Source organism: Protopterus annectens, chromosome 1.part0 (genome assembly GCF_019279795.1).
Source record: "Protopterus annectens isolate FY-2018-M chromosome 1.part0, PAN1.0, whole genome shotgun sequence".
Taxonomy (NCBI): domain Eukaryota; kingdom Metazoa; phylum Chordata; order Ceratodontiformes; family Protopteridae; genus Protopterus; species Protopterus annectens.
The window spans coordinates 156,177,609-156,190,025 of NC_056725.1; the positions used below are offsets into that span (position 1 = coordinate 156,177,609).

The 12,417-nt window shown below is 37.2% G+C and overlaps 1 protein-coding gene across 2 annotated transcripts in view; it reads left to right on the forward strand.

Annotated features, from left to right (window-relative positions):
* The window catches only part of LOC122787514 (transmembrane protein 87A-like), a 1,268,634-nt gene that overhangs the window by 874,830 nt on the left and 381,387 nt on the right, over window positions 1–12,417 (forward strand). For both annotated transcript variants that reach the window (XM_044054310.1, XM_044054387.1), the window contains exon 13: window positions 5,890–5,983. In XM_044054310.1, the coding sequence (XP_043910245.1) occupies window positions 5,890–5,983 (94 nt within the window). The remainder of the gene's footprint in view (window positions 1–5,889; window positions 5,984–12,417) is intronic.

Genomic DNA, 12,417 nt, shown 5'->3' on the forward strand with positions numbered 1-12,417 from the left:
GAGCAACCCATTTTTTCTCACCCCTTGATGAAACAGTTCCTGAGGGGAGCTAGTAATCTTAGACCTCCCAGAAGAGCTCCTAGTCCTGCTTGGGATCTTAAGTTTGTCCTGGAAAAACTTACTGTGCCTCTCTTTGAACCAGCTGCCTCTGCAGATTTGAAGTTTCTATCCTGGAAGACTGCTTTCCTTTTAGCTATTCCTTCGGCTAGAAGGATATCTGAGCTGCAAGCCTTAATGGCAGTAGAACCTTTCATTATTTTTCACTCAGATCGAGTTTCACTGAGAACTAATCCCTCCTTCATGCCTAAGGTAGTTTCCAGCTTAACCCTTAACCAGTCTATTCACCTGCCCACGTTTTTCAACAATCCCCAAAATAAAGGGGAAAGGATTCTGCACTCTCTTGATGTGCATAGACAGCTGAGATTTTACTTAGGACTAAATCCTTTTGAAAATCTGAACAGTTGTTGGTTAGTTTTACTCCTGGGGCTCAGGGTAAAGCTATTTCAAAGCAAACCATCTCCAAATGGATTGCTCATTGTATTCACTTTTGTTTCCTGCAGCATGGGAAGGTTCTCCCTCAGGGTATTAGGACCCATTCTACTAGAGTAGTCTCTACCTCTGCAGCTTTTCTGAGAGGTGTACCTACTAAGGACATTCTAGAAGCAGCTACTTGATCTTCTGTCTGTACTTTCACAAAGCATTACAATCTACCTTTGTTTTCTAAATCCAGGGCTGGTTTTGCCGGGCCTTCTTACCAACCCTTAATCTATGATCCTTCCTCCACCCTTTGTCTTTTTCCTGGGCTTTGGGAATCAACCCATATGTTAGGACTGCAACAGTGAAACAAGAAGAACATTGTACAGTTGTGTACACTTACCATAAATGTAGATGTTCGAGTGTATTCACTGTTGCAGTCCTGGTTTCCCACCCTCCATTCCCCCTTTTTTTTCCCTAAGGCACAGACTGTATATATATTTTTATTTTTTGTATGACGTATCTTCTTTTGGGCTCCTGACAGCTAAGGCAAGAAAAACTGAGGAAATGGCATTGGCTGCCTCCCTTTATACCTGACGTTCTGACATCAGTTTTACAACTGGCGGCAGCCGTTGTCATATACCAAGGACTCTGGTATTCGGCCGACTGAGGTCTACTGGGAGCCGGATAACCTATATGTGAGGACTGCAACAGTGAATACACTCGAACATCTACATTTATGGTAAGTGTACACAACTGTACTTTCTACAGCTAGTGGTGTTTGACTTTATTGGCATGAATGTAACCATAAATGCTTGATGTCATGGGCTTTCAGAAGCCATGTAGCTGAAACATTGTTGTGTCATTAAGGGATCATTGCATATATCCCATCAGCCTGCACTATAGGAGGTCTAAGGTATTACACGGTGACTGGGTCTTTCTAGCAGTTTTTATTCAATAGTTTATGTGTGTGACATTTTTACTATTAGGTTTGGATTCTATTGTGTTTTGTAACAAGTCACTTCTAAGCAAGATCAGGCCCATTCCACCTGAGCTTTGACATCTTCTGTGGCTTTTTGGAAGGGGGTAGACTCTAGAAGTATTCTAGAGGTAGGAACTTTGGTCCTCTAAGCAAACTTTTACAAAACATTACCAATTAGATTTTTTTCCTGGTCCAAAGCAGGTTTTGCTAGGACTGTTCTCCAGGGTCTTCTAGACTCTGACCCTTACTCCTCCTCTCTCTCTAAGCTCTTGTAATTTATTCATATAGCTTAGGTTTTTAGAACAATGTTGTAGTGGAGCTTTTCTCCCCAGGCCTCTACTGAAAATGGACATATATCCAGTTAGATTAGCCCGGTCAACAAATGTAAAATAAAAAAAATAAATAAAAAAGGTTACTGCAATAATGATCCAATGATGAACTTAGTATAGTTGTGTAAGTTAACTTACCATAACAGTAGATGGTCAAATAAATCATTGTTGCAATAGGTGCACCATCCCTTCATCCCCCCTTTTTTTGTCATGATGTGTAGATTTTATTTATGTTTTTCCTAGCGTATACATAATATACAGTGCCCTAGTCCAAGGGGGCCTGAACCATAGAGTAAGGGCCTCCCCAACATTCACTTTCCACAGATCTATCAAGTGTACCCGCAGCTGACTTATCAGCTAACAAAAACATTTTATTGAACTGTATTACCTGAAAATAAAGAAGCTTGATTTCAATAAAAAATCTGCTGTAGTACCTAAATAAGTATTTTATGATTTGGAACAAAAACAAAAGAAAAAGGAAACTTGCAGCTTTGGTCCTGCCTGTGTCATCTTATTGGCTAGATGAATAGATGCAGATGCAGTGCTGGAACCACGGTTGGTTACAAAAAAAAACTGAGATTGCAGGATGGAACTGATATTGCCTTGTATTTTTACCCTGTCCCTCACAAAATTTTTGATTTTCTGGTAAGTATGGATTACAGTCTGTCGGTAATACCAGTCAGAGTTTCATGCTTCTTGGTGTTAAAGTGATTGTTGATGCCACCAATGCCAGTGGAGTATGCAGTCTGCTTTTTCTTTGCATTATAGGAACAAATCCTGACTTCCATTTGTGTGTGTATGGATCCAATATGCTTTCATCCCTAGTTTTGCAGAACATGCCAAACTTCCCATTCCTCCTATTTTTTTTATTATTTTCTCATGCATTACTAAGCCTTCAAACAAGTCCCAAATGCTAGACATTAGAGTTTCATACTTGATAAGAATTCTGTTTTCATTAAATGTTTAAGTGAATTAGAGTAATATTTTACAAATTGCTCCTGAATTTGTTTCTTCATTATTTTTTAATATATCAGGAGTTCTTGTGCAAAGAAGTTGAGAGGTATACCTGGAACAGTTCTCAGCTGTACCTGATTTTTCAAAACATCTCTGATTTTTCCCTTACATTTTTTGCTGTATCCCTGATTATTTGGTAAATCACTGTGGATTACAGACAAATCAGTAATATTAGACATTGGAGTTTCACACTTACTATTGTTCAGAAAACGTTGATGCATATCCTGTTGTTTTATTAACTTTTTAAGTGACTTAAAGTGATAGTTATAATTTGTCTCTTGATTCCCAGATTTGTACCCCCACCCCATTGTTTTTGGCTGTCCGGAAGTCTTGTGGAAAGAAGTTGGGCGGTATGCAGGAAGTCCCCTATCCGATGTCAGTTGTGCTAAAAGTTTTAAAAAAATGTTCCTGTAAAACACCTTTACAATTCCTGTCAGTCCCTAGACTAGAGATTGCTTGGGAAAGCATTGCAAGTGGTTGCTAAGGGCAACCAGTTGCAGGCACTTAGGACTGCACAGTTGTCATCTGGCTATGTCATAGTAATGCATGACTTTTCCAAGTCAGCAAGGCAATCTTTTGCTAAGGGCAACCATTTGCAGATGCTTATACTGCAGAGTAATAGGGCCTAGTTTGGGTAATCCTATCCTGTTACTAAGGTGAGAAAAAAAAATGAAATTGTTGGACACTGTACTTTATAGATGTATCCCTGGTCAACACCCATCCTCATAGGCCACCTGTTATCTCCACAAACAGGTTAGGATGTGGATGAGTTCATTGCTGCCCATCTAATCGTTATGATTTGCATTAAAGCAGCAAGGACATCACTTTCTTTTTTATGTAACAAATTCAAGAGGTGGGGGAAGCATTGTGTAATAAATTTATCCCTCCAGTATGTCTTATGTATTTGTCGATTGAGATTCAGGCAATTTGTTTTAGATTTTGTGGACCCACTTGTTTTGTGGAGGGATACGAGATCACAGAGGGTGGCACACTGGTGCAGCTGGTAGCATTGTCCCTTCACAGCAAGAGATTCTCCAGTTTCATTCTCGGCTGGAGACTGCATGTCCTCCTTGTTCGCAGGTTTTCTCAGGGTGCTCCAGTTTCCTCCCACATACCAAAGATATGTAGTAGACAGATCAGATACACTAATTAGGCCACAGGTGGGAGTGTTTGTTATGGAAGTACAACTACAGCAAGACTAGCCTCGCACTGCTGGGGGTGAACATTGGCTCCAGATGATTGTCATTGTTGATGTGACACCCTGACCCCATGTGCAAAAATGAGAAAAAGGGGTTGTTGATGGATGAATAGGAGATCATGGAGGACTAAATCATCAATAACACAGAATGGTAGACATAAATTACAGCACAGGAATCTGTATGGGACAGAATATTGGGAGAAAGTTTCAAGCTTGTATTTTCGTAGCTGTGTGATGGGCAGTTTACTAAGTCAAATAACCATTAACTCCTTTTGACAAACCATACTGTTGTGAGACTAGGACACTATTTTCTTATGTTGGAGCTTAGGAAATTTGCAATAACAATACACTACATGGCTTTACTAGCCACACTTAGATTGACTGTTCTATAAGTCTTGAGATCTGAGATGTGGCCTGTTATGGAGAGTCATAACGATAATCATTTTCATAGACTCAGGAGCATACTCTCTGGCTGTTCTTAAGTTGATCATTTTTAGAAGCAAATAATTTCTTATTATCTTTAATTGTGTATGCTGATTCTAATTTGTGTTCTACTATGATCTTTCCTTATAGTATCTTTCAGATTTTTTGATGAACCTTTTTATGTGGTTTTTAATGTGGGTAGATTCTGATTTATTATTAGCCATAATTATTATTTTTTTTTTTTATTTTATCATATAGCTTATGAATGTTGCATTCTGCCAAGGTGGTTTATTTTTGCATTCCTCTGTATATTTGGTGTTGACTGTGGCAGCATGGTTTATGCTGCTGCTTAAACTGGAGTAAAATTCATTGGCATAAGTGACAGTTGAGACTAAATGTGGGTTGAAAATTTTGCATTTTAATTTTGAAGACTCATTATAGTTTTATTAGGTTTGTCATTTTAAAATCTGTGAACTCAGAGTTGGTCTCTGAGATGGGTTTAAATGCATTAATATTGTTACTGTCACCGTGGGTAGAATGTTAGGGTATACTGTATAGGCTGGCCTAGCTTGTTTGAGTACAGAGCATGAATGTTACTTTGTGGACCACCTTCAATGTTTGTGGCTCAGGGGCTTGTTAGTGCTACATATTGTTTGTATGAAAGGGCCTGTGTAACTAGTTGCCTTGGTGCCGAATGCTACCACTGGTGTGGTTGAAACAGTGGAACTGACTGCATTTGATGTGGCACATACACTTGATACTGAATGCCAGAATTGGTGTCAGTGAATATCTGTGTGACTGCCTGTGATGATGTGATAGAGAGGCTTGTCACAGTACTGCCTTATAAGTGAAGGTTGTTCCAGTGGCACTGTGATCAAAATGTAGTCTGTGTGTGTAGCCAAAGTAATAGTGTGTTGCAGTACCAACTCATGTCTTATACATTTTATGTGGGGGTGCATTATGGCTGTAACAGTGTGATTTGCTGCTCTGGTATGGTTACTGCAAGGGTCTAGTGTGACTCCAGTGTGTGCAGTTTGTAAATTCCTGGCTGTCCCCCTTTTCTAGTGAACAGGACTTTGCTGTACACTTTCAAGTTGGAGGTTCTCAGTTTACAAATCTGGATTGTTAATATATATTCATGTTTATTTTTATGTGCATATGTTTAAATGTATAATATCAAGAAATGGCATATTTCCTTTGTTGCTTTCTTATATTGAGTATCCAGCATTGCTGGATCGTTATTCTTATGTGTTTGTTTTCCCTTATTGGGGATTATGAAAAAGCAACAGTTTTTGTCAAAATAGACTGCACTAATTTGTAAAACACGATGTTTAGAAATCACCTTCTAAAATGCAATGCGGATGAAATGGTTGACACAGAATTCCCATTTCTTAGTCTGTTGTTTAGAACATTACAATCATATATATGGATAAATTATGTTAGCTAATATGACATTGTTCTTGTTTTAGACCTCGCCTAGGAGCCCTTTTGCATCGTGTGGTTGGTGTTGGGCTGCTGTATCTCCTCTTCTCCTTAGTTGAAGGAATTCTACGAGTGAAATCAGTAAGCAAGCAGAAATTTCCTGATTGTAAACTGCTGTTTATTATCTTTCAGAAGTGTACATTTCCAGATGCCCATCATTTTTCCATTATTAATTATCAAACATTTATTGATGAATTTGCTATTGGAATTTGGAGCTTATTCTTCCCTAACAAGCTGTACAACTGGAGTATGGAACCCCAGACACAAGTGCCAATGAGCAACATTCTTGCACAGTATGCTTTGCAATTCATTGGGGACCAGCAAAAGAAAGTATATCTGTAATTGACAAATAGGTTTGATTTTCTTTTCTGATAGGATTTCTTGCAGATCTTTAAAGATCTAATGCAAAGATACAATTTCCTTTTGTTATAGATGTGCTGTAATCATGTAAAGTGAACTTATAATTCTAAAATATGCATTTTTACTAATTACGTAAGTGGAACTAAATTTATTAACTTTAAGAAACTTGATTTTCTATTACTTTAAGAAACTTGATTTTCTATTACTATAGACTGAGCTAGTACTGCGGTGGTGGTGCTGCGGTAGCGTTGTCACCTCATAGCAAGACATTGTCCCGTTCGATTCTCAGCTAGAGCGTCTTCTGTGTGGAGGCATACATGAATGGGGCGTGCCTTCGTTGAAGGTTGTGCGTCAGGGCTGGTAACCCGGTACGTAAAAATCCACTACCAATCATTAGCGGACTGGAGTTCCGCTGTGGCGACCCCTAACCGGGAAAAAGCCGAAAGACACAAACAATAGACTGAGCTACTGTCCAGTTTTTTCTTGAGTATACGTTACCCACTTTCTGATGATACAGTTTTGAGAAGAAACTTTTTGTAGTGCGCATGTTTTTCTGTAGAATGTAGAATATTTCAACACTAACACAGAATGCAGCACAATCGGTCACTGAGTCAGACATTAAATGAATCAGTAAATAAGTGCATTTGGGAGACTTCCAAGGTGGCTGCACACTGATTAACTGCTTAATTTCATCTCTCCCCGTGTGAAGAAGAAATTGAGAGATAAGGGCTACTAACTCTGCCAGTTTTACTAAATTAAGTTACTGGCTTGTAAGTATACTGCCTAGATACCAGCAAAGAGGAAACTTATAGAGCCTGCAAGAAAATCAACTAGAAAAGGTGAAGAGCAAACACTGACTGGGAAGAATTCTGCAGCTGTTCAGCAAAAAGCAGTTTATTCTTCAGCTTTGGTGCAAGACATGGCTTCCAGTAGTCTAGAAGAAAAAAAAAACATAAGTCAAATGTACTCAGAGCTGATTAAAATAAACAAAACATTTAAGGAGTATATTAACTCAAATACCAAAAGGCTGGAAAATTCAAATGAATAGAGAAAAGGTTTGCCGAGTATGAGACGGTTCAAGAAGAACTGTTTAAAAAAAATTGCAGAGTTAGGGAACAGGGCATGCAGGGGAAAACCTAAAATTGTCTGCTGTACTAGAAGAACTGTAAGTAAGAGACTGCATTCATGTTATAAAGACACGTATAAGCAGCTGGACTGATATTTCCACAGTAGGATTTGTTAATTGAATGGACACAGTAGAGTATTTGTGGAAAATGATTATTCACTGTACACCCGGCAGAAGAGAGGCAAATTTACCCAGTAGACAGGGAGTGTGTGAGATTCAAGCTGCTGTATCCAGAGGTCTTCAGAATATTTTTTTCTTGGAGGATCAAAGACATTTTTTGATGCAGAACAGGCTAAGAAGGAAATAAAAAAGTTTGTACAACAAAAAGTGAGCCATCAACAGAAAGGGGTTTTGCTTATTTTCTGATGACAAGCTCAAAGACAGACTTTGCTAGTATTTCAAAGGAAAATGCTTGAGAGACAGAAAAAAGCACAGGAGTTGACTAGAAGACTCTAGAGTACCTTGGACTTGAACCAGAGTCGGAGGTTGGGAGATGGAGATGAAACGGAAGACTAGCAACACTGAAATTAGTGAAGTAATGTGAGATTATAAAGCATCAGTCACATTTGTGAAATATAGCTTTACAAGACAAAATGAAAACATTAGACTGCTCAGTAGAAGAATTTGCAAAAATTTCCAATTATAAATTAAATTTAAAAAAAACTAAGATATTCCCATTAAAGACACCTACACCTTTTTCACTATTAACATTAGTAGGGCAGGTAAAATCAGAAGAAAAAATAAAATACTTAGGAGTGGTTTTCTCAACAGACAACAGATATTTTTATCTCAATAATGTTAAGGTTATTTGGGAGCAGATAGTATCTGACTTGAAAAGATGGGATAATCTGAAATTACCAATAATGGCGAAGACTTCAATTATTAAAATGAATATACTTCCTAGATTACTATATATTTTTAGAGCATCACAAGTTCAAATCTCCAAAAAATTCTTCAAACAGCTTCATACAGAACTAGCTAGATTTCTATGGGAACCTAGAAAAGTTAGGATATCGTATGATAAATTGATGGCTCCAAAAAATAGGGGAGGGTTGGATCTACCTAATTTTGAAACATATTATTTAATAATAAACACCAATAGACTTTTAAGAATAATTAACTTTGATGGGTGTAACTCGAAATGGGTTCCCAAATGGCTGGTTCTTAATCATAAACATGTCAAGGAATTGGATATTAACTGCAAGGCATTACCTTTTTTAAACAAAAATACTCTTAAAGTGTACTTCGTGTTGGAACATATCAAAACATATATAGTTTCAGTACAAAATCTCTTTAACTCATTAAATCTTTTGCAAAGTATGAGAATTCTTCAACCATTTCACAAAAATCCAAATCTGAAAATTGGTAACCAGCTGATAGACCTTAAGAAATTCCCACTTATAATTAATTTAACCCTACTTGATTTATATCCTTTTTAGGTATCCCGATTCACAATATTTTAGAAGAGTTGAATCTCCCAAATCGTATCTAATTATAATAAGACAATTAAAAGACCTATCAATAAGTTACCTTAGTAAAGGAAATGACATAATTAAAGAAGAAGATTTAAACATGTGTCTGAACTTATGGCAAACCCTTACACAGGAATGTAAATATATAACTGCAGCATATGGTTTGATTAAAGAAATAAAATATAATAATCAAATATTAATTTCCAAATACTGGAGAGAGAAATTGTTGACAATGGAAGAAAGTAAAATACTAAAAGCAATTCACTTAACCATAAAATCTGTGTCCCTTCAGAAGCTATTATTTACCCAATTGATGATATTTAATAATGCGTATTATACGCGTCTCACTCTACACAAATTTAACTCAAAGAACTCACCAAAATGCCCATATTGTATAGATCAAACAGCCGACCTCCTACATATGTTTTGGAGTTGTAAATGTATTTTCAAACTCTGGAATTCCTTGAAACTTCAACTACAAAAAATGGGATATCAACATTCCACACTCTCCTGGGAATTTACGATTTTACATATTCCACCACCCAACTTGGAAAGAACCCAAAGAATTATACTAGTCAATATTTTTTTGTTGATGAAGTTATATATAGCTTCCAATTGGTTGAACCCTTTACAGACATCATGGCAAAATTTCAAGATAGTAGCCACCAAACATATTCTAGCACATAAATTTCTAATTAGTGATCATAAGAAAAATGGAAACAATACAAAAATATGGGAACAAATCTTTAACATTGTATTAGCTTAAAGTTCCATTCCACTATTCGCTGGGAAAAACTGAATAACTGTTGAATTTTATTGAGATAAGTCTTATATGGTTACTAGTTCTTTTTTCTTCATTATTTTTTTTTTTTTTTTTAGAAGTGTATAGGTATGTATAATGATTCTATGTAACTGTTGGAAGCATTCATGTACATATTGTAAGTAGTTGGTAGTACTGTATTAGTTGTTTGGAAAAAATAAAATAAAGAATTATTATTGAAAAAAAAAAAGAAAACATTAGACTGCTAATTTACAATTTAGAATTGTTTTAGGATTGTCCACTAGATGGTGCTATTTACTTCATTTTTAGAGTTTTTATTTCATTAAACAAATATTTTTATCAAATGTGTTTCTGTGTTTACTATCAAGTGAGTTTTTATATCAAATTCTACATTAAAGTCCGACAAGTTTTGGAACCGGCTAAATCATTGTGTTCATTTTCTGGTGATTCATATACCACTCGTTTTCTTCCTTAAAAGTAATAATTCCAAGATGGACATAATAGTCTGGTGTCCTGACAGTATTTATTCATATAAACGTCAAGAGGAAAAATACCCTTGAAGATTGTAACATATTCTGTCATTGATGTCTGTTGTGCAGCTGATCTTAAATATTTACCTTCCATAGTAACAAGACATGGATTGACCTGGCCCATGTCCTATTATTCTGTGAGAGGTGGAGGAATTAAGAAGCCATGCTAGTCAATGACTTGTCATCTTATTTATGTGGTCTGATTTTTATTAATTCTTCTGGGAAGCTGTAGGTAATAATTTTGTAGTGGATGGAGTACTCTGATTACGCTCAGATATTCAGAAAAAGACAAACCAGTAAAGCGCCGGAGCGGAGTGTGACCAGATCTAACACATGTTAAGCACAACCTGCTTATGTTGTTAAGGTCGGGTCTAGCACTCGGCAGTAAAATCTGCCTTTTTGAGCAGCAAATGACAGCAGCAGAACACAAGATTTGTTTTTGTCTGCTGTACATACCGATAATGTGTTCCTAAGTTCCTCTAAATGAAAACTTGTTAAAATAACAGGATTTCTGTAAGCATGTGTTTTCTGAAGGATATGAACCCTGAAACTCTAATGTAAGTCATTATTTAGTGACTTCAATTCTCAGTGGTTTGTCAGAAAACAACACATTTAATGAGGAACAAACCAAAAATATGAAGCAATAATCTGGATGTTCTGAGAAAATCTGGACATTTGAGAGGCATGAAAGGTAAGTGTAAATGTGAGGTCTGGTGTCACTCTACCTTTCTGACAGCATCTGCTAAGTGTTTTATGGCCTTGAAAGCTGGCAAAATACTTCACAATTTTTTTCCCTGTAACTAGTAGTACCTGGAGCAAATAAACCTCCATGCACTGCAAAGATTTATGGTCATCTCACCAATCATAATCTTTCATTGTGTGTTCTCAACATTTAATGCCAAGATTCACCACTTGAGCTTTGCTGTTAATTTGAACTTCTTGGCTTCCATGTCACAAACACATAATAAGCGGGTTATGATTGGCAAACTGATCATAATCCTCTGTGTTATAACAGTTATTGTGCTGTTGAAATAATTGTACCAAATATGTCAAGAGTGTAATACTATTGAATGGGTTTATTATTAGAATATTGAACCCTGCAATCTTGAAACTCATAATCCTGAGATCATAATTTCGAAAGACCAAAACAGTGAAGACCCCAATATCAAACTCCTGCATTTGAATGAAGTTTACTAGAAAGAAGTTTCAGGAGAAATCAAAGCACAAATTCAAGGGATCAGAATCCTCCTTTCCTGAAAAGCCAGCTTCCTCATGACTGTTCTCCCTATTTCTGGCCTCCCATTTCTCCTCCTTACTTCAGCCAGTCCTGTTGTCCTCTTTCAAACAAACTTACCCCTTTCCTTTTTCTTCCCATTTGGGAATTAATAACTTCAGACAGTTGGGTCCTAGAGAAGGGGTGCAAAATGCCTTGGCTTACTTTTACTGTCAACTTGGGTATTCCTCAGGTTCCATCCAACCAGCTTTCCCTGATCTGCCCTATTGTAAAAGAGTTGTTTCATCAGATAGCCAGAGAGTTTGTCCCTCCTCTTCAACAGACAAAAAGATTTTACTCAAGACTCTTCTTAGTTCCCAGAAAATAGGGAAAATAGAGACCCATTCTGGATTTGTTTGTTCTCAGTCCCTTTTTAATGGCACCAAAATTTAAAATGTTAACTCTCGCCTCTTCTTCAAGTGATCCTTCCTCAGACATTCTCAGCAATTCTAGACATAAAGAGGGTGCAGCTGCATACTCCTGTTTATCCAGATCACAGTAGTTATTTAAGTTTTTATACCTCACAGATGTTCATCATGTTTCACTGTTGCAGTCATTACTCTTGGGTTATCCTGCTGGCAGGCTACCCTCAGTCAGCCTGAATTCCAAAGTCTTGGTCCGGCGTCGGTTGCTGTCGCCCCTTCACTGACGTCAGGTCGTCAGGGGTATAAAAGATGCAGCCAATGCCATTTTCTTCCATCTTTCTTGCCGCGCGGTGCCCGAAGCAGAAGCAGTTCGCAAGTGCCAGTCGGCTGACTCCTGAGATTTTCGTGTTCGAATTTCAGATCCGAAGTCTTCATTTAAAGCTAAGTACCCCATTGGGGAAACTTTTTTCTTGCTTCAGACCGATGTCAGAAAAAGTTAATAATTGTATTTCTTGTGGGAAGCAAATACCTCATAAGGACTTCCATTCTTATTGTATTCCTTGCCTAGGCCCTGATCACAATGTTGCTAATTGCAGGTTTTGTGCTAG